Consider the following 21,269-nt stretch of genomic DNA (forward strand, 5'->3'; position numbering starts at 1 on the left):
TTCCCTTGCGTATAGAGTCTTTAACACCTTGGACAAACGCACCTGACAGCATTTGTGAATGAATCTTGTCAGTAAGATCAAACCCCAAATCTGTGAACATTTGATACAGCCTTGCATGAAACCTTTCCACTGATTCTCCTTTATCTTGAATAACATCAGTAAGGCCAGCAGCCTGATCCGCAAGTTTGTCCTTAGCCCATTCTCTTAATTGGGTGCAAAAAGTTACTCCGGAGGGGTAATCAACGTCACTGCCGAGCAGATCCGTACTGAGGTGTCGGGCCATGCTTGGCCAATATGCATCCCCTGCTTTTATAGCACAAATGCTCAGTAGATCACGCCATGCTGCGGAATAAGTCTTTTGAATTTGAACTATCCCTCGATAGAAGGGCATAGGCTGTTTTTCTGGGTCAGGGAGTGATTTCATTAGAGCACTAGCTTGAGTGGGATTGAAAGCAACATATTTAGGAGGGGCCTGTTCTCCCCGACCCTTGTGGCCAAAGGGGTCATCGATAGAACGATGAGTTGGGGCTCCCGCGGCAAGCTCCGATGAGACATGGGACACCCTGTCCATCTCGTCATCATCGAATTCTATGATATTGGCTCTTTTGCGTGGTGCAGGGCCTGAATGAGGTGAAAGGATCGGTGGTTGGGAACGAGCCCCAGATGCAGGGGTGGCTAGCGAGTCATAACCTGGGGATAGGTAGTCACTGGGAATTACCGGCATCAGGGCCGAACTGGGGGCCGCCATATTGGTGGCCGGAGAAGGTACTACATTAGGGTTAAGGGAAGAAGTGGCGGCCATGTTGGAAGAGGGCACATCCGGGGCAGACTGTGCCGGACTGGGCATGACCGGAATCTGGGGCGTGGCTTGGGGAGTGGGGAGTGGATATCCGGGGTAGGGCAGGGCCATGGGATATGGGAAGGGGTAGGGCCAGGCTGGGGAGGGGAAGGAGGTGGGGTATTGAGCTGGGGTGGAGATGGGAGGGAACGGAGAGGGATTGGTAGGGGTGGGTGTAGAGGGAGGAGCCGGGGCAAGGGCGGAGGAGGTGGTTAGTTGGGCGGAAGAAGAGGGGAGGGGGTCATGAACAGAGAGAGAGTGTAGGGCAGGAATGGCAGATGAAATGTTAGGGGAAGGTATAGCAGGTAGCGTAGGGATGGATGAGGATGATGGGAATGTTAAAGATGGGGCAGGGGAAAAGAAAGATCCATCAGAATTCAGGACCGGGCAGACAGGGGAGGTGATGGGATGGGTATTGGGAGTGGGGAATATAGTCAGCTGGCTTTCATTTATTGCTGACTGAACCTTGGGGATAGACATTCCCTGGGCGCCGGTTTTGGGCGCTGGCTGAGGATAGACCCCAGTAACACAATTATTATGATACACAAACAATTTCACACCTTTGTGATTTATCTCTTCCTCAACCCAACCTTCTAGCTGAATAGCCTTCGCTACTCTATACCATGCTTCAGCAGTCTTTAATAAACCATTATCTGTAAGTTTGCCTTTCTTTTCTGTCAGTAACCTACGCCAACTTTCTGGTTGCAATCTTCCACATGTCGGTACAGCAATTCTACATACTTTTGCAATTTTTTCAACACCTTTAACCATTTCCTCACCCTCTCTATCTTCGACTAAATCACATGCTAACCAGCCCTTACTGGGCTTGCTTAAATCCTGTCCCATAATCCCTTTACCCCTATACCAGCGTCCTAGATATAGGGAGAGAGAAGGAAAACTGAACAAGAACGTCTACAATGCTCGACTGCCACCCGAGAATCGTGGGACTTTCTCAGGTGCGTCTTCCCAAAACGTAGACTAGTCACTGAATCCGCCTACCCGGGGTGGTAGACACGGATTGGAGCGAGGTGAGAAGTGTGTGACCAATCACTTCTCTTTCAAGAGAAATGGGAGTGGATAGTATAATAATATAGGAAGTTTAGAAAAGATGAAAGACAAGGAAAAATCCTTAGAGACAGACACAGGAGCTCATGAGACTCCCAATTAAACAGACAAGACAACAATACAATTGAAATACAGTGCATGCATTACAGTTCAAATAAAATCAACAATAATCCCTTTCCTTCTACATGTGCTTACTCCAAAGTCACCTTCCTCAATCTCGTAGTGTCCCCGCTCGGAGAACGACTTTCATAAGTCTCACTACCAGCGGCCAAGGATAACAGCTAACACCGGTCCGAAATCCTTTCCAGCCTCCCTCTACTCTGCAGTCCACGAGAATGTGGCCACGTCTATCCTCACTCCCGTAGTGCCCCTATAAAACCCACTTTATAAGTCTCACTACCACGTGATGCGAAAAACAAGCAATACCTGCCTGAATCCCCCCCGGAAACTGAGTCCCCTGCCACAAGGCTCAGTCTCCTACCACAATTAAATAACCAGTGGATCTCCGGCTCAACTAGAGCCGAAAGGTCCGGGCCAGGACGTCCCCAACTCAACTAGAGCTGGATGGTCCGAACGTGCACAGTGAAGCTAGCTAGGCTATCAAAGTGACACACCATTGGATCACAGAAACCTATGATTCTACACAGATCCCACAGTTCCACCAACTTCTTTTTCCTTACAGCCACAGCCACGAGGCTCCTAAAAGAAGTAAACAGGCAACAGAAGACCCCCAGGAACACATCCACATGTCAACCCCCCTTTTTCCTTACAACCACAGCACAGTGGTTCCTAAAAGAGGTAAAACAGGCAACAGAAGACCAAGGCAAATCCCCTCAGATCCACCCCCCTTTATCCCAAAAGAGGGAAAATACAAACAGATAGACAGTCACACCGAAGACCCAGGCAAATCCCCTCAGGTCCACCCCCCTTTATCCCAAAAAGGGGAAAACAAGCAAGACAGAGAACCCCAGGCAAAACCCCTGCAGGTCCCCACCCCCCCTTTATCTCAAAATGGGGAAACAGGCAAACAATTCAAACACAATTCAAACACACCCAGGCAACAGATAGACTAAAATGCAGGTAAACAAGTGAGTAACGAGACACCGGGCAAGATATTACCTGTCTTTGATGTCCTCCCGGGAAGCAGTCACAGACACGTGGACGGGTCAATCAAAGGGGCCGGAACGTACCGGTGGCTCTGCAGAAGTCTCTACCGTGTATCTGGAGGTGATCAATCTCCCTTCCTTCCCCCTGGATTCCTCCGTCCACCCTTGTCTTCCTTAGGACGGCTCACCGGCCGGACATAGCCCGATGCCCCACGTTGGGCGCCAAGTTGTTATGGTACTTTTTGAAAGTAAACCAAAATGTTCAAAGTCTATCTGTTCCTGTCCAAATCAATAAAATTAAATTGCGTATATACGCTGAAGTAATTAAGTCTGACACACGAGGTTCAGGTTAAAATAACTTCGAGAAAGTTTATTGGCAAGTGAAGAAAAAGCGGGCGCGCAGGCCCTTTTAAGAGGCATTTTGCGTCATCATTGATTATTAGAATATCAGCAAATAAACATCATCAATTGGATTAATTGTTAAGTGACGGAGTTAGTGTCTTACCTATTGGTTAGTAAAATTAAGAGGTTAGTCCCGTGCCCACCCATCAGAGGTGGGATTATTCTGGACACGGGTGGGGGACAAGGGGGTCCTAAGCGTCATTTTACACGGTCAGTGATATCAGGCTTTATGTCCAGGTGCAAGGTCTCTTATGAATAGAACATTTCATTACTACTGTGTTCTGTGGCCTTCAAACTGTACTATCTTACAAGCTCTAAGGAGTAGCCAGCAAGTCTTAAGGAGTAGCCAGCACCTCCTGGTACTTGTCCTTGAAGGAAACACAGTCTTTGTCTACTATACTAATTGGGTTGAGAAGTTCAGTCACGTAATGTAGTTTTAAAATGAACAAGTTAAGTCATGAGGACAAAATGGAGGATTGAAGAAGTCAGGTTAGGAGGACAAAATGGAGGACGAAGTCACAGTATAAAGTTAAAATGGAGTTAGTACAATAATTCAATACAAGTACAATAAAGATTTTTAATAATTCCACATCAACCCTATAGTGTTCCTTTAAAGGAGATCGGTCACGCTTTTGTTTGGGCCAATTTTCCATTTCATCTACCCAGCAGATGACATTGAAGTCTGCATTGGAGGTTTCGTACTTTCCCCCAGGCTAGATATCATTTTCTTATGATTCTGTGAAATCACCTGCATGTTAATAGATAATGCGTAAGGAATACTTGATTCATGGGGCATTATAAATTTGCATCAATTGCCAGGCTGTGCCGCAACATAGTTAAGTACAGAAGAGGCGAGGGGGTGTATTCTTCCTTTTCTTTTTTAAATTAAAAAAAAAAGCTCAGCAGAGACAATTACTCTGTAGTAATTACTGTCTCAGAATGCACCGAATCATCTAATACAGCAGTCAGAAAATATAATATTGACTTTACCAGTGCAATACATTTTACATTTGTTCCTAATTACCCATTTAACACACAGCTCTGCATTTTCTGTGAGATATTTAAAGAGCTTCTTGGCATCAAAAGATGAAACCAGACTGTATATATTTCCATATGATATGCCTTCAGGGTAAGAAATTAGACTTTTTATTATTCTAGCTGCGGCAGCCTTCATTTCTCAGTATTAATGACAAGGTTTCCAAATCAAATTTACCTTATGATTGATGCTTCTAAGGAATGTTTCTTTGGATAAACAAAAATACTTGGTCTCTGCTATAATTGTTTTTGGAACCTATGTTTGTTTTTTCATAGATAAAAAGCCAGAAATTGCATGGATCAATGTGATATCTCCATCCTCGTGTTTCGTTTTGTAAAACTTTTTCAATAGAAGTACTCCCTGCTCATATCTGAAATGTGCAAAAATGCACATATGTTAGAGCAATAGGAAGGTCGGTGATCTTGAAATCTTCCTTCTCCTAATGAAAAGAAATGGTCCAAGAACCATAACCAAGGCCGGCGTAACCGTTAGGCGAACTAGGCATTTGCCTAGGGTACCGGCCTGCTGGGGGCGCCTACTGGGATATTTCCTGGTTAGCTCCCCTGTCTTGGGCCGCAGCGCCCGAAGGTGGGGGCGCCTAATGAAGTCCTGTCATAGGGGGCACAGGAACTGGCCATTTGGCTACCTCAAAGCACCCCCTGAGTTGTCCTTCAGTATAGCAGAGCAGGCACCTTCTTACCTTGGTGGCAGGTGCCTGCTCTGCCATCAAATGCCGGTGACCAGAGGAGAGATGGAAGAAGAAAGCTGGCAGCGAGGGAGGCTCTTCTTGCAGCTTCCCACTCCTCCCTCGCGTGCCCTCTGAGGTGCCGTGTGTCTGTCAGTGAGTGAGTATTTGTTTGTCAGTGTGTGTGTGTGTGTCTGTTAGTGTATGTCTGTCAGTGAGTGAGTGTATGTCTGTCAATAAGTGTGTGTGTGTGTGTCTGTCAGTGAGTCTCTCTGTGTGTGTGTCTGTCAGTGAGTGAGGGTATGTCTGTGTGTGTGTCTGTCAGTGAGTAAGTATACGTCTGTCAGTGTGTGTGTGTTAGTTAGTGAGTGTATGTCTGTGAGGGAGTCTATGTCTGTCAGTAAGTTTCTGTCTGTGTGTGTCTGTCAGTGAGTGTATGTGTGTGTATGTCTGTCAGTGAGCATCTGTGTGTGTCTGTCAGTGAGTGAGTGTATGCCTGTCAATGAGTTTCTGTGTGTGTGTGTCAGTGAGTGTCTGTGTGTCTGTCAGTGAGTGACATGAGGGGGCAGCAAAATCAATCTTTGCCTTGGGCAGAAAAATGCTTGCACCGGCCCTGACTATAACCATTAAGTTTGTAGTGTTTATGGTGTCAGGAGTGCCCCTGCACCCTTCCAGGTTAAGTTTTAGTCATAATGATTGGTAACAGAGAATGTCTCATTTCGGGTAAATTCTAGGGGAAGTCATATCCTATTTATTAAGTTTGTAACCAAAAACATTTAGAACTACTACTACCATAGTGTATGTGATTGGTGAAAGATACACTCTATGGTCCCAAATCATTCCATATTAAAAATTTAATTTTTGATAGTAGTTTTCAAAATGTGTAGAAAAAATAAATCAGGGACACTTTGGGGGAGATTTATTTAAGTGCTGACGACAGTTTTCCATACAATTGTCAGCAAATATTTGGCGTAGTTTATGAAATCTGTTAATTTTTTTTTTTTTTTTAATCTGTTGCTTTTGTGCACTTTCCTTTTTTTTTTTTTTTTCATACATGCCATTTTTTCAGAGATACAACTGATTTATCCTTCTTTCTGACACTTTTTTCGGACAGAATATATCATTTTGAAACATTATGTATCTATGTGTAGTGTTGGAATTTGAATGCAGGAGTGTATTTGTGTGTAGTTTCTGTGTGTTTGAAGGTAGGCTCATTTTTATATGGAGCATGTGTGTGTGATCGTAGTGTTCTATATCTTTTTAGATTCTGTGTGCTTAAAATGAAACTACAGTGCCAGAAAAACAAAGTTGTATAAAGCTTTCCTATGGGTTTTACATAATAACATGCTGGATGACCACATGCATAGTGTGAGGACGTCCAGCGTTATTTAGGTGACGCGGAAGTCCCTCTACTGGCAGTCTTGTAGACCGCTACTAGAGGTGGAGTTAATCCTTAAAGGTAATTATTGCAGTTTATTAAAAAAAAATGCAATAATTACCTTTGCAGGGTTAAGGGACCTGGGACTACGCACCCAGAACACTTCAATGAGCTGAAGTAAACTGGGTGCCTATAGTGTCCCTTTAAATGTAGGCTAGTTTTTATATGGCATGTGTGTGTGTTCGACTGTAAGAATGTTTTTGTGTGTGTTGTTGGCATATGAATATAAAGGTGTTTTCACACATGAGCACACCATTGTACATACACAGACGCACACACACAGATACACTCAAAGAAAAATGCTCAGAATGACACACACAGGCACACTCAAAGAGATGCACATAGATACAGACACTCACATACAAACAGATACAGATACAAACAAACAGATACTCAAATTCACACACACTCACAGATGCACTCACACAGATACACACACACAGATATACACACTCACACTCTTATTGATACACACACAGAAATAAATTAAGAGCAGAGCGGGAACAACCAGGGGACCGGTCTGATTACCAGGAGATTGCACAACATCTCTTAATGATGTCAGCAGAGGTGCATTGGGCTGCAGTCTTTTGGAGTCTGTCCTGCTGCTGAACTGCATCTATGTTGAAGGATTATTTGACACTTTTTTTAAAGGGTGGGGGGTCATATGTCTTATTGCAATAGACCACAGTGATGCATTCATACATATCTACAGAGTTATTCACTAGAGTTTAAATTGTCAGAATGTTCACGTTTCAGAAGAAATTCAGAGTTAAGTTCAAAATAATCAAAAGGCAACTGAGTTTTACTTTAGCTATTCTATGTCCAAAAATTGGACCAAGAAGATTTGTACCCCAGAGGGACATGTGGAATAATAGGCACCGATTTCTGTTTCTGTAACATAGCAAATTATATCCAGGTACAACGTTGTGGTATTGCTAATCGTAATTTGTTCTGTGTGGTCCACTGTATTAAAAATAAACAGCAAGGATTATTGTGTTCTAAATCCTTATTTTGACACATGCAAAAGGAATATTATTGCAAAGAAATAGTGTCTGGCCCGTGGTACACTCAGAAGCATCAAGCCTTAAGTCATTGAGATAGCATTCTTCAGATCCTAAAATAATTGTTGCAACAAATTCTTTTGTCTCTGTAAAATCTGTATCTGCCTAGTGAATTAATGCGCAATATAAATTCTGATTTCTGTGAAGTCTAGTCCATAATATCTTCTCTTCCTTGCGGATAGCTTACATGTTAACGAAGGATGCTGTAGACTTGGAGCTGTTCGGTCTCCCCAGCTCTGTCATACAGACATAACAGGCAGTTTATATATAAACTGTAAAGTGTTTGTTAAATCTTGCATTCGTGCCATTCTGGTGCAAACTCTTTGCTTAATTCTGCTGTAGACTAGGGATAACTAATTTTAAGGGTTGCATTGCATTCTGAATTAAGCAGACGATTTACAATGTCTTTTTTGCTAATTAAATTTCCATTTGTATCGGGTTTAAAAAAAAATATTTTTACATTTTGTTATTTGAAACATGAAATAATTTTTTAGCTGATTAATTTAATTTAGTTATTGTTATACTACTGTTTTGTAAACCTAAACCGTTTTTATTCAACACCCATCTCCCCTCCAAAAGCTTAAAGGAGCACTATAGGGTCAGGAACACAAACATGTATTCCTGACCCTATAGGGTTAAAACCACCATCTAGCCACCCTGGTCCCCTTATGCCTCCCTAAATATTGTAAAATCTTACTTGTATTCAAGTCTGGAGCTGCTTGATTTGTCCCTTTTTTCCTTTAGACCTGCCCATTGCCTGCTGACATCAGCAGAGGTGGTAGCCTGATCCAATCACAATGCTTCCCCATAGGATTGGCTGAGACTGACAAAGAGGCATATCAGGGGCAGAGCCAGCATGATTCAAACACAGCCCTGGCCAATCAGCATGTCCTCGTAGAGATTAATTGAATCAATGAATTTATATGAGGAAAGTTCAGTGTCTGCATGCAGAGGGAGGAGATACTGAATGTATGGATGCATTTTAGGCAGCCATGACCCAAGAAGGATCTCTAACAGCCATCTGAGGAGTGGCCAGTGAAGTTATCACTAGGCTGTAATGTAAACACTGCATTTTCTCTGAAAATACATTGTTTACAGCAAAACTCCTGAAGGCAATGTTTCTACTCACCAGAACAAATGAAATAAGCTGTAGTTGTTCTGGTGACTATAGTGTCCCTTTAATTAATGTAATATAATTGAGTTTGAGTTAATGGAATGTCAGCAGTATTGTTCACACCTTGGAATTGTAAGGTCTGCTCCACAGAGAGTCAACTCAGCACTATTGTTCTAAGGCTGATTATCCGCAAACCAACAACTTGAGGAACAGATACTTTTTCTAAAATGATAGATTATTTTAAAATAAATCATTATATTATGTTTTATAATTAGTATAATTGGTTTATGCCACCCCAACAAAACGTTAACCTTCTGAAAGGTAGACAGCCCACAATGTAATCTGCACAAAACAGAAGCGATTTGTAGTTAATGAAATGTGTTAAGTAATTGAGAAAACAAATATAGGGGTCAACTATATGTTTGAAAAAAAATAAGCAAATGATTTACAGTATGTTCTCTTCGGCACTCCAGATGTTGTGGACTACATCCCCCACAATGCTCTTACACCCAAAGCATCATGGAAGGTGTAGTTCAAAACATCTGGAGTGGCGAAGGTTGTCTATGCCTGTACCTAGACAATGGCTATGTATTTATCCAAATACATGCATAGAAATGCAATATATATATATGTTAAAATAAAAATATAATATAGTACAATGACAATGTATATATGTAGGACTTTAAATTTGAAGCCATGATACTAAATGTATGTGTCTAGTTATAAATGTGTGTGTATAGTTATAAATTTGTCTTTTAGTAATATTGTTTTTTTTGTTTTGTTTTTTTCTCCATAGGCTTTGTATAATTCCATTAAGAATGAAAAGCTAGAGTGGGCTGCGTAAGTAAAGTACAAAGCATGTTGCTACAGTTCATTATGTATTGTGTACACGTGGTTACAAATGCTATTTTCACAGCTAAAAAACACAAATTAAAAAAAAAACATTTAAAAAATGTTTTCTTCTATATTGTCAGTGAAAGTGAAGTTTTCTTGCATTTTTCACACACAAATGGCACTTTCACTGATGATATCATTGTTGTAAAATGTTTTACTGTTTTGAAACACTAATATTTGTGTTCAGCAAAGTCTCCTGAGCATAACAGTACCCCCATGTACAGATTTAATAGTGTTTTTGAAAGTTACAGGGTCAAATATAAGGCCATTTTTTCACATTGAAATTTGCCACATTGGTTATGTTGCCTTGGAGAGTGTATGGTAGCCCATGAGTGAGAATTACCCCCATGATGGCATACCATTTGCAAAAGAAGACAACCCAAGGTTTTGCAAATGGGGTACGTTCAGTCTTTTTTAGAAGCCACTTAGTCACAAACACTGGCCAAAGATAGCATTCATAATAGTTGTTTTGCATTTTTAACACACAAACAAATATAAATGCTAACAGTGTTTGTAACTAAGTGGCTACTAAAAGACACTTGACATAACCTATATCGTATACCCTGGGTTGTCTACTTTAAAAAAATATATGGTTGGGGGTGGGGGAGGTAAATTCATTGTCTGGCTTCAATAATGTCCCAAATAGGATATGGGTGCATGATAACCAGCTGTGAAAATTCCAAGTAGGAAAACTGTAATGCGCACCCTCCAAATGAGGTCTTTTAGCCCCCAGAGAACCCGGGACACCTATACATGGGCGGTATCACTGTACTCAGGAGATGTTGCTGAACACATTTCAAGGTGTTTTCTGGCAGTAACCCTTAAAGTTCTCAGTACACGTATTATTAAATTGCTATGTGTGTCAAAAAAGTCACCAATTATTCTTTTTTTTTTTATTTGGCATAGATTGTTGGTAAAATGGTTGCATGAAAAAGAGTCCCCAAATACCCCAAGTTTATTACCTTAGGTTGTCTTCTTTTAAAAAATATATAAATGTGAAGGGCTATTCAGGGATTCCTGACAGATATCAGTGTTACAATGTAACTTGCATTAATTTTGAAAAAAAAAAAAATGATTTGAAAATAGCAAAGTGCTACTTGTACTTATAGCCCTATAACTTTACAAAAAAAGCTAAGAACATGTTAACATTGGGTATTTCTAAACTCAGGACAAAATTTAGAAACTATTTAGCATGGTGTTTTTTGGCAGTTGTAGATGCGTAACAGATTTTGGGGGTCAAAGTTTGAAAAAGTGTTTTTCTTTTTTTAAAACAATTCATCATATTTTATAATCCTTTAATAGTAAATTATATAATATGATGAAAATAATGGTATCTGTATAAAGACCATTTAATGGTGAGAACAACTGTATATAATATGTGTGGGTACAGTAAATGAGTAAGAAGAAAATTACAGCTAAACACAAACACCGCAGAAATGTAAAAACAGCCCTGGTCCTTAACGGTAAGAAAATTGAAAAGTTACTTAGGGGTTAAAGGAACTGTCACAATTTATCCCCTCCTTTAGTAAATGGTGGATGTGTTTACTTGAATGAGCTGTGTCGGAAAATACAATTACTTCTTCTACACTTCAGGGCGATAAATAGACCATCTTTCGAATGACAAAAGGGCCGTCTCCCTTTGTTAATTCCATAAATGTGCATTCACCCTTATAGGTAGGTATTAGCTGTTAGTACATGCATGTGTCTCTTTTAGTGCAGGTTAATGAAAATACAAATATCAGTGAAGATGTTTTAATGTATGACGTTCTTGCTTCCGGTACCAATTTACAGTGTGTTAATAATGCAGTAACAATGTCTTTTTCTATCCCTTGGGACTTTCATTTAAATTAGCTTCTTAGCCTAGAAGGTAGGCACAGTTGGAAATATTTTAATGACATTTAAATAAACATTGCCACAGCCAGCGTATAAATGTTGGTGTCCATAAAGGCTACTGATACATTTAACAGAAAAAAAGGTAGAAAATCTTACACATATAAGGGGTAGACAAAATAATGAAAACCCATTATGATTTATTAATAATCAGGAACTTATAAGGAGTAGAGCCACCCTTTGCTTCCAGAACAGCATCAGTCCCTAATGAATATCAGTCACGTAAGACCTGATCTGTAGTTGGATATTGCAGCATATATCAAACCAAATGTCCTTCAGAACGTCTCAAGAAAGTTCAGTGATGTTTGTGAATGTCATCCAAAGCATTTCTGTTCATCCTATTACACATGAAACCCTAATTAATTTTTTAAGCTGTGTTTATGTGGCTTTATACTCCTGGAACAGGGAGACATCATGACCAAACAATATGCTTAAAGGGACACTATAGGCACCTCTCATCTCCTCAGTGAAGTGGTCTGGGTGCAGTTCCCCTGTCCTCTTAAACCTGCAATGTACAAAGTTTAACTCCATGAAAAGTCATTAGATGTCCTCATACTTTGCATGAAGACATTCAGTGTCTTCAAACTCCCCATAGGAAAGCATGGATTCAATGCTTTCCTCTGGGGAAAGTCCAATAGGCACACAGTGCTTGCACTGCATGAGGTTCCCCCATTAGCGCCCGAACTCTGGAGGAAGAGACCAATCTAGCACTGAGGAAGCTCGGCGGTGTAGAGAGGTAAGTGAAATGTTTTTTTTAACCCTTTAATCACTGGGTCAAAGGCCACAGAGAAATAGGGACTATAGCGTTAGGAATACAGTTTTACAGTGCATTCTTGTCATATAATGTCACCTCATGTGCTTTGAACATTACAGGGCCATGTAGAGGAGTTATCTTTCCTAATGACTCTTACTACATGACCGCTCATGCTACTATTTACCGACCATGGATAACATCTAACAGAGATTTTGAGTTGAAGGCACAACATTTTCATGACTTTGTCCCCCAGCTAAAATAATTAAAATAAGCTAAAGCTGTGGTCAAAATATCAATCGATGATTACCCCTGTTGTCTCATTTCTTAATTCTCTGCTATACAGAGTTAAATCAACATGTGACCCATCCCTAGCTACACCTCCCCTGCCTGTCTCACACAATCACCGTGAAAAAGGTTTAATTTTTGCAGCATAGGGTGTTTACTTTAGAAGCTCTTAGATCCTGCTCGGTTAATTGAACTTTAATCACACACAAAATGCTGCAGCATGCTCTATCAGGAAATTAACACTGCAGAAGATAATAAACTCTAAATTAAACATACTGTACAATAAAGGGAATCTAAAAATTAGCATTTGTTTCGGCAAGTGTGTAGAGATGCTGTGTGAGTCTCAGCCAGGGTAGGTGTGGCTAGGACTGTGTAAAAAAATGATCTAACTCCTAAATGGTAGAGAACTGAGCAGAGAAACTGAAGGGGCATGAGCCATACACTAAAACTGTTCTGTTAAGCTAGAGTTATTTTGGTGCTTAACATGTCCCTTTAAATTCTCCTCTCCGTACCTCCGATGTCAGGTAGACAAAAACATCATGAAGGTCAGGGAGTCATATACAAAATCCAGTGACATAGGGTTTGTCAGGGTGGTGTTCCGTCTGTCTTTCTGCTCTAATTTGCTTATAATGTCAGCAATTCAGAATATCATCTTTATCTGCCATCATATTAACAGAATACTAGCTGTGCTTATTCATTAAACCCAGGTGTTCCACCAACAGAAAGAGTTGGTACCTCTAGCGGAATTTCCATACTTTTTATTTTTACGGTTCTTTGACGGCATTTATATTTTATATTATATATAACATTTTACATTTGAGTTGTCACTAATATCTGATTCCGTACAGTATGTGTTGTGACATTTATATTTTAACAATAGTGAAATTAGTACTTTTTAAATTATAGGTAAGTTCAAATATGCTACGGGTGACTTTTATCACGATTGTATGGAATCTGACTTTTCGTTTGAGCAGCAAGAACCAAACAATCTAATTTTTTCCCATCTTAATGTTGTAGCAAATTAATATCTATCATTCAGGAATAAAGCTTTCAGCCATATCACGTTTTTGTGACTATGCTCCTCAAACGCTGTGTAGGTGGCCAAAGTAATAATAATATGCAATCAATGTCATTCATATTCACTAGCTTGTAGGCGGCTGCTCCAAGGAAGTGATTATAAACTTTTATGGAGAAATATGTTTTATTTTAACCTCCCTACTGCCAAATGGACACATTTTATTATACTTCATTCCTTTAACCCTTTTCTGACTAGTGACACGAATTTGCCTAACTCTAGCTTAGATGGGTTACACAGTGATTGATTGATATCTGATATATATCTATATATATACTAGCTCTTTTATTTGTTTTTGTTTTGTTAAAGTAACAGTCTAAGCACCAGCATGCTGTAGTGGTTATGGTGTTAGGCATGCTCTCTGGTGCTCCCTCTATCCTAAGTAATCAAATAATTTAACTTTTTCCGACAACTCCTGTTAAGATCTTCCGTTAAAGGGATACCCCAGGCACCCAGACCACTTCTGCCCATTGGAGTGGTCTGGGTGCCAACTCCCACTACCCTTAACCCTGCAAGTGTAATTATTGCAGTTTTCATAAACTGCAATATTTACATTGCAGGGTTAAGTCCTCCTCTAGTGACTGTCTACTAGACAGCCACTAGAGGAGACTTCCGGGTTCAAAGAACACAGCGTCGCCGAAATCCCCATAGGAAAGCATTATGTAATGCTTTCCTATGGGGAGATCTAATGCGTGTCCATTGCCGCACATGTGCATTAGGTCTCCCCCGCAGACGGCCGCGCATTCGCATTAGGTCTCCCCGCTGGCTGATGTTGGCAGGGGAGGAGCGTAGGCGGAGCACCTTGGGATGGGGGTGGGAGGTAGAGGGGCACTAGAGGGTCCTGCAGTGCCAGGAAAACAAATATGTTTTCCTGGCACTGGAGAATCCCTTTAACTCTCCTGAGCAAACGTTCAGATTTTGGCAGTCTACCTCAACCAGCTCCTCCAACTGATCCAATGCTTCCGGGAGACACATTTATAGCATTCAACGATATCATGCTATGGGGCATACAGCCAAACTTTAAGACTTTCACTTACTCCAATGATAACATGCCTCTAGTGGCTGTCAGAGGTATGATTATCGCAAAATGGAAACCTTGTCATTTCACTGATATGGCAAAATTTTACATTGCTACTCACAAAGAACGGGATCTAGACAGCAAAACCAATTCATCAGGGTTAAAATATTAGCTGTTCAGAGATGAGAAATGCAGATCTATTCAAGCAGGGCTAGCACAGCCTTTCATTTTGGTAATAAACCAAATATAATTAATTTGATTAATTGTAACATTTACAACCCTGGACATACCTACATACTAAAATTCGGAGATTCTAAAAATTATCTTGTGTGCAAATCATGATTCTATATGGATGGCTTTGTTGTATAGTGCAGGTTGTAACACTCATACAATATTATTGAGTCAATTTGAAATGGAACCAGGGTCCTCATTACCTCCTCAATGAGCTCATTTAAAGCAGAAGAAGAATTAATTATAATGTAACTTGGTGGAGATGGAAGGCTCATTATGGTCATTAATCTGTCTAGCAATTATGGCTTTATTTCATTTAAATCCCCCAAAAATCAAGAGGGCTGAGCCGAGTCTCCTAATCCATACCCTATTGGCAACAAAGCTTGAGAGAGTAAGAAATTAGGGATCTCTATCCCCAATAACATGGGATAAAATAGAATCACAGATAGGATATCAAGCCTCGATGGAGAAAGGTTTCTACATAAATAATGAAAAATCAACAGATGCTTCTTACGATATTTGGTCTCACTGGACTAGCAGACCAAGCAAGGGTAGCACTCCGACACCGACGCACAGTATGTAAGTTAGTATGAATGTTAATGAAGTATGAAAAACATTTTGGTGATAAAAGTGTGTAAGTATGTTTTAGACCTGATGTGGAAGATATCTTTTTGTAAGACTTTCTTTATATTGGGTCTACTTTGATGTATGTTACATTTTCTACTTTAATAAAAAAAATAAAAAATTTGTAGCAAATATATACAGCTATATCTTTTGTACAGCCTCTGAGACTCGCAAATGGTATCACCCAGCCATTCGACACATATTTAACCGATCTGTTACATGCAATCAGCTGCTTCCCGTTGGCTTGGGTGAACCACATGGCTATTACGAAGCCACTGGCCAAACGAGGGTTTGATTATAGCAGTGATATAGTCCCTCATTTCAGGAAAAAATGATTTAACTAGTAATCGACAAAGTGACATTATCAGATTCCTTGTTAAATAAATTCATATCATTACTATAAAATAGTGTCTTGCACTGCCTTGCTAGCTTCGCCTTCTGTATATTAGGGACATTCTTAAAGTTAGCTGCAAATGCTACAAAGGGCATTAGATTGATGTCAATGCAGTCCCTCCGACAGCATTCTAGTTTCCATAGCGATTGTGGCAGTAGAGAGAGAGAGAGAGAGAGAGACAACGCTAGAGTACAAGTAGGATTCAATCAGTTTGGCAAGTTTCAAGACAGCATTAAACACATTTCTATCAGTTTCACAAGAACAAGCTGACTATGTTTGGCTAATCTCATTTACTTGCAATGAGTCACTAATTGGATGATTGGGGACATATTGCCCCACACAAAATCACCCCTCTGATATTCTACACTGGTGATCCGGAAGGGTACACAAATTTCAGGAGAACAAAGTCAAAAAATATATATCTATTTTGCAGGCACCCTGCTCCAAGACACTGGGAGTGAAAGCATTTAATGGAGAGGAAATATAAGTTTGACATTGAAGATGTTAGAATGTTGAGAGTTGTGTCATTGTGTGTTTGAATCCTCAATGTAACACAGGAACTGCCCTCACTCTTCCAACCTTAGAACCAGGGTTCAACCAGATCCGGGTTCAGCACCACATCCCAAATGTAATACTTTAAAAGAAAGGATAAGGGCACTCCAAAGGTTCAATTGCAGGCAATTTATTGTCACCAGAATGTGCAAAACAACGTTTCGACCAGTGTGGTCTTTATCAAGCTTGGATAAGGGCACTCCAAAGGTTCAATTGCAGGCAATTTATTGTCACCAGAATGTGCAAAACAACGTTTCGACCAGTGTGGTCTTTATCAAGCTTGGATAAGGGCACTCCAAAGGTTCAATTTCAGGCAATTTATTGTCACCAGAATGAGCAAAACAACGTTTCGACCGGTGTGGTCTTTATCAAGCTTGATAAAGACCACACTGGCCGAAACGTTGTTTTGCACATTCTGGTGACAATAAATTGCCTGAAATTGAACCTTTGGAGTGCCCTTATCCTTTCTTTTGAAGAATGGTGTGTTTGAAGGCTGAATGTGGGGCTCCCTATCAAACTTACTTTATTACATGTCCTGTCTGTATGACATACTATGGTAAATGGCCTGCCTGAGCTGTGAAGGCATGTGTCGTGTAGTGTCCAGATTGTAAAATATAACTGAAAACAATGCAGCCCCCTTTTGGTTAAACCTTTTGTGATGTGTTATTGTGCAAAATTGGGGTGCTTGGTACTGCCTTAGATGTGTAGTATCCATTATCCATATAAATTGCTAAAAAAATATTTTACAATGCACTTAGAGCGCCATTCTGTTCACTATCTTATTATCTGGCCATTCTCCCAGCTAGTTAATTTACTGATTTATGATAATTGGCTACATGCTTCCCACCATTATGGCTCCCTAAGTGTACAAGCAGCATTCATCCTGTCTGTTCATATATTTATACTCCTGTTAATACTTTTTTTTTTTACATTGCTGTACTGGTCTGTTTTATCACATGTGTACCAGTCACTGACCATGCTCCCCTTTCACTCAAATGTTTAAAGGACAACTGTCATCGAATTTTCACTTGTTTTTTTTTTTAAAAGTTTTTATCATAATTTCACTTTTTGTTTCATAAAAGTTTATTACACTTAAGGTAATGAACAGTGTTTTTACAACTATAGCATCAGGACTACATGTTTGTGTTGCTGACACTATAGTGTTCCTTTAAGTTTCATTAAATGTAACAAACTTAACAAACAGAAGGGAAAATTTGAGGTTAGTTGTCCTTTAAAGGAACACTATAGTGTTAGGAATGCTAAGCTGTATTCCTTACACTATAGAGTCCCTCTGCAGGTTCCCTTGATTTAAGGATAAGTATTGTGCTTGTCCAGTGTTGGGTAGACCACGTGATATGAATACACAGACACTCTATTTAGGCAAATATTATGTAAGTCTAAGTCAGGGGTAGGCAACCTTCGGCGATTTAACTGTGTTTGTGGGATCTGAGCACTGTTCGGATATAGTGAGCGCTCAGATCCAAGCTATCTGGGGATAGGTTGAATGAGGGGGTTCTGTTCAGTATGATAGGAATTATCTATTTTTGTGTGTTTTTGCTGTTGTTGTAAATGGAGATATTTTCTGTATGCTGGAGATAATTGGCTTGTGTAACGGATCGCCTGGCACCCCGACTTGGTACCTCCGTTAATGGATGCTCCTAGTGCTTCCTGAAGACTCCAAGCACTCTGGCAGACACCATAATCACCGAATCCGAGAAACCTTTAAATTCTCCCAAGCGTATGAATGCTGTAGACCATTGAATAGGAACCATACGAATAGGCCTGTACTCCTAGCAGTCAACTGGAACAGCATACAATCAATCCTTCCCCCAATAATGAGACGACACATCACTTTGAGGTTAAAACAGGAACTCTGGACTGGCTCATCCAGCCTGGCTTTTATTACACTAATCCACATACAGGCCACACCCAGGGGGAGGCATAAAATAACCAATCACATACATGGTTCAGCCCACACATCCCCTCCCCTCAGATAACATTAAACTCAATTATCCGGTACACTTTTTCAGCCCAGTTCTGGATGTACCCCAAAACCCGGGGGTACACCTTTAAATCCAGCATCGCTGGATAGCCCTTATTCAGGGGGACAACATATCCAAAATTCAAGTAATTCGGATGAATGGTTCGTGAGACATGGGGTTCCAAAGATTTGACCGACCGCATGGGTAAAGTATCCGAAAACAGTTCCATGCATTTTGGCCCTGCGGTCGGTCACAAACAAGGGAATGAAAACAGGCGAATTGCCTGTGTTATAGAGCCTGGAGAGGGTTTGAATGAATTCCCTTGTTTATGGGGTTCTTTCTACCGAACGGCGGGTCATTCGGTAGTTTCCACACAAATTTCTGGAAGTATGGAGGTCTCAGCGGTGTTTGCCTAGTCAAGTGTCCGATTTTAGTTCCAGACACTCGACGGCAAAACACCGCTGTTCGGTAGTTTAAGATGGCCGCCGCCACGTGTTTGTTTCCCGAATGGCGGCCACCCAGAGGACAAAGAATACATTACACTGATTGCCAATTACCCGTTTGCAACATTGTTGCAAACTGTAATTGGAGGCACACTTATTCCTGGGTGGTCTGGTTGTTCGGTAGTTTCACTCAATATAATGAATGGAGTGATTCTACCGAACAATCAGGTGAATGCTGCATACATATCCCAGGTTAAGCTTAACACACAAATACACATATAATATTACAGGCAGTACACTAGAATATGTATCACAGTCTTAAAGGGACAGTAGTCCCAAAAGTCCCAATATGTCCATAGATGCTGTTAAAAGGGCCAGTAGCAGCAATATACAGTACAATATGCCCCAAATAACCCAGGGGCCATAGTCAGTAGGTAGGAGGCTAGCAAACAGGCTTCTCCAGGGCCCAGTGGCGAGGTTGGTTTCGCCACATTTCTCCCCTTTTCCCAACATACTAACAGGGTACCTGACCTCTTGCCGGTCAGTGCCCTTGTTAGTCCAGCAGCCCACCCACAAAACAGAAACAGCAGTACAGTCCACCCACAATGAATGGTTACTACACCTGAGTAATGGAAAAACTTGTCCAGGTCCAGGTGCCTCACCCCGGCTGTGTGGGGGACTGGTAGGCTGTTTTGGTGGGGTGCTGAGTGGGCAGAGACCAGCGGTACTCTGCCCTGGTGCCAGCACTACTACAGGAGTAGTCTGGTTGGAGCCTGGTTGCTGGAGACCGACTGTCTCCCCTTTAGCTGCGCAGCTCTGCTGCTGGAGACCGACTGTCTCCCCTTGAGTTACACCGCTCTGCTGCTGGAGACCGACTGTCTCCCCTTGAGTTACACAGCTCTGCTGCTGGAGACCGACTGTCTCCCCTTTGGCTAAACAGCCCTGTTGTGGGGGGGCAGGACCGACCGTCCCTACCCCCTGTGCTGGAAGTGCAGAGACCACGGTCCCATCTGCACAGGTGTGGGGCTTACAGTCTCCCCCTGGTACATTAAGCTGCCGCTGGGGAGAGGTGGTAACCAGCTCCTCTCCCATTAGAACACTCTGCCCATTGATGATCCGCCGCTGGGGAGAGGTGGTAACAATCTCCTCTCCCATTAGAACACTCTGCCCATTGATGATCTGCCGCTGGGGAGAGGAGGTAACAATCTCCTCTCCCATGCCTACTTTCAGTCTTTGTGGAGGGAGACCGACTGTCTCTCCTCCCAATTCAGTGTCCTGCTGCTGGGGAACGGAGACTGGGCTCTCTATTCCCAAAAAATCACGCTGCTGCTGGGGGGTAGGACCAACTACCTCTGCCCCCTGTAACTCAGCCTGCCGCTGGGGAGGGAGGACGCTGCTCTCCTCTCCCTGCACTTCACACTGCCTTCCCGGCATATCACTCTGCTGCTGGGGGGTAGGACCAACTACCTCTGTCCCCTGTAACTCAGCCTGCCGCTGGGGAATGGAGACTGGGCTCCCAATTCCCTGCAATTCACACTGCCGCTGGGGAATGGAGACTGGGCTCCCAATTCCCAACAAATCACACTGCCGCTGGGGAGGGAGGACGGCCCCTTCAGCTCCCTGTAACTTGGGCGCAGAGACCACGGTCCCATCTGCGCTGGTGAGGGGTTTACTGTCTCCCCTTGGTGGGTTAGGTTGTCGGTGGGGAGAGGGGGTAACAAACTCCTCTCCCTTACACACCTTCAACCGCTGGGGAGAGGGGATAACAGGCTCCTCTCCCTGCACCGTAGACTGCCGCTGGGGAGCAAGAACGGCACTTTCAGCTCCCTGTAACGCACACTGCCGCTGGGGATCTGGGCCGACTGCCCAGCATCCCTGTAGGGCCGGTAGAGAGACCGCAGTCCCATCTCCACCTGCCATCTGTGGGTCTTCCCAGGACCAATCCGTGAGGCCCCTCAACATTTGTGAGTAAGGGCCACCTGCTTCCCCACCTGGAAACTCTGGCTGCTGCTGGGGATCTGGGCCGGCTGCCCAGCATCCCGGTGGGCCCGGTGGAGAGACCTTGGTCCCATCTCTACCTGCCTGTTGTGGTTCCTCACAGGACCAGTCTATGAGGACCCCCACTTTGGGTTCCTCCCGCCGCCTCAGGGAAAGACGGCTAACCTCCTCGGATGCAGCCTCTACTCGGCTGCTGTAACGCTCCTGCTGCTGAGCATACTCCCTCTCTTTCGCCAACCGGAATTCTCGGTCCAGCCTTGTGTTTCGCTCGGCCATGACCTGGTTCCAGATCACCCGGCGTGTCTCCATGGGTATATCATCCCCATACTCGGCCACTCGCTGCCTCACCTCGGCCAGCCAATCATCTCCAGAGCCAGAACCTTC

At 42.3% G+C, this 21,269-nt stretch overlaps 1 protein-coding gene across 5 annotated transcripts in view; it reads left to right on the forward strand.

Moving 5' to 3' along the window:
- PSD3 (pleckstrin and Sec7 domain containing 3) overlaps positions 1-21,269 on the forward strand; it is a 492,046-nt gene that overhangs the window by 384,662 nt on the left and 86,115 nt on the right. For all 5 annotated transcript variants that reach the window (XM_063455812.1, XM_063455813.1, XM_063455814.1 and 2 more), the window contains one exon: positions 9,542-9,585. In XM_063455812.1, the coding sequence (XP_063311882.1) occupies positions 9,542-9,585 (44 nt within the window). The remainder of the gene's footprint in view (positions 1-9,541; positions 9,586-21,269) is intronic.

The sequence above is a fragment of the Pelobates fuscus genome, chromosome 5, assembly GCF_036172605.1.
Source record: "Pelobates fuscus isolate aPelFus1 chromosome 5, aPelFus1.pri, whole genome shotgun sequence".
NCBI classification, from domain to species: Eukaryota; Metazoa; Chordata; class Amphibia; order Anura; family Pelobatidae; genus Pelobates; species Pelobates fuscus.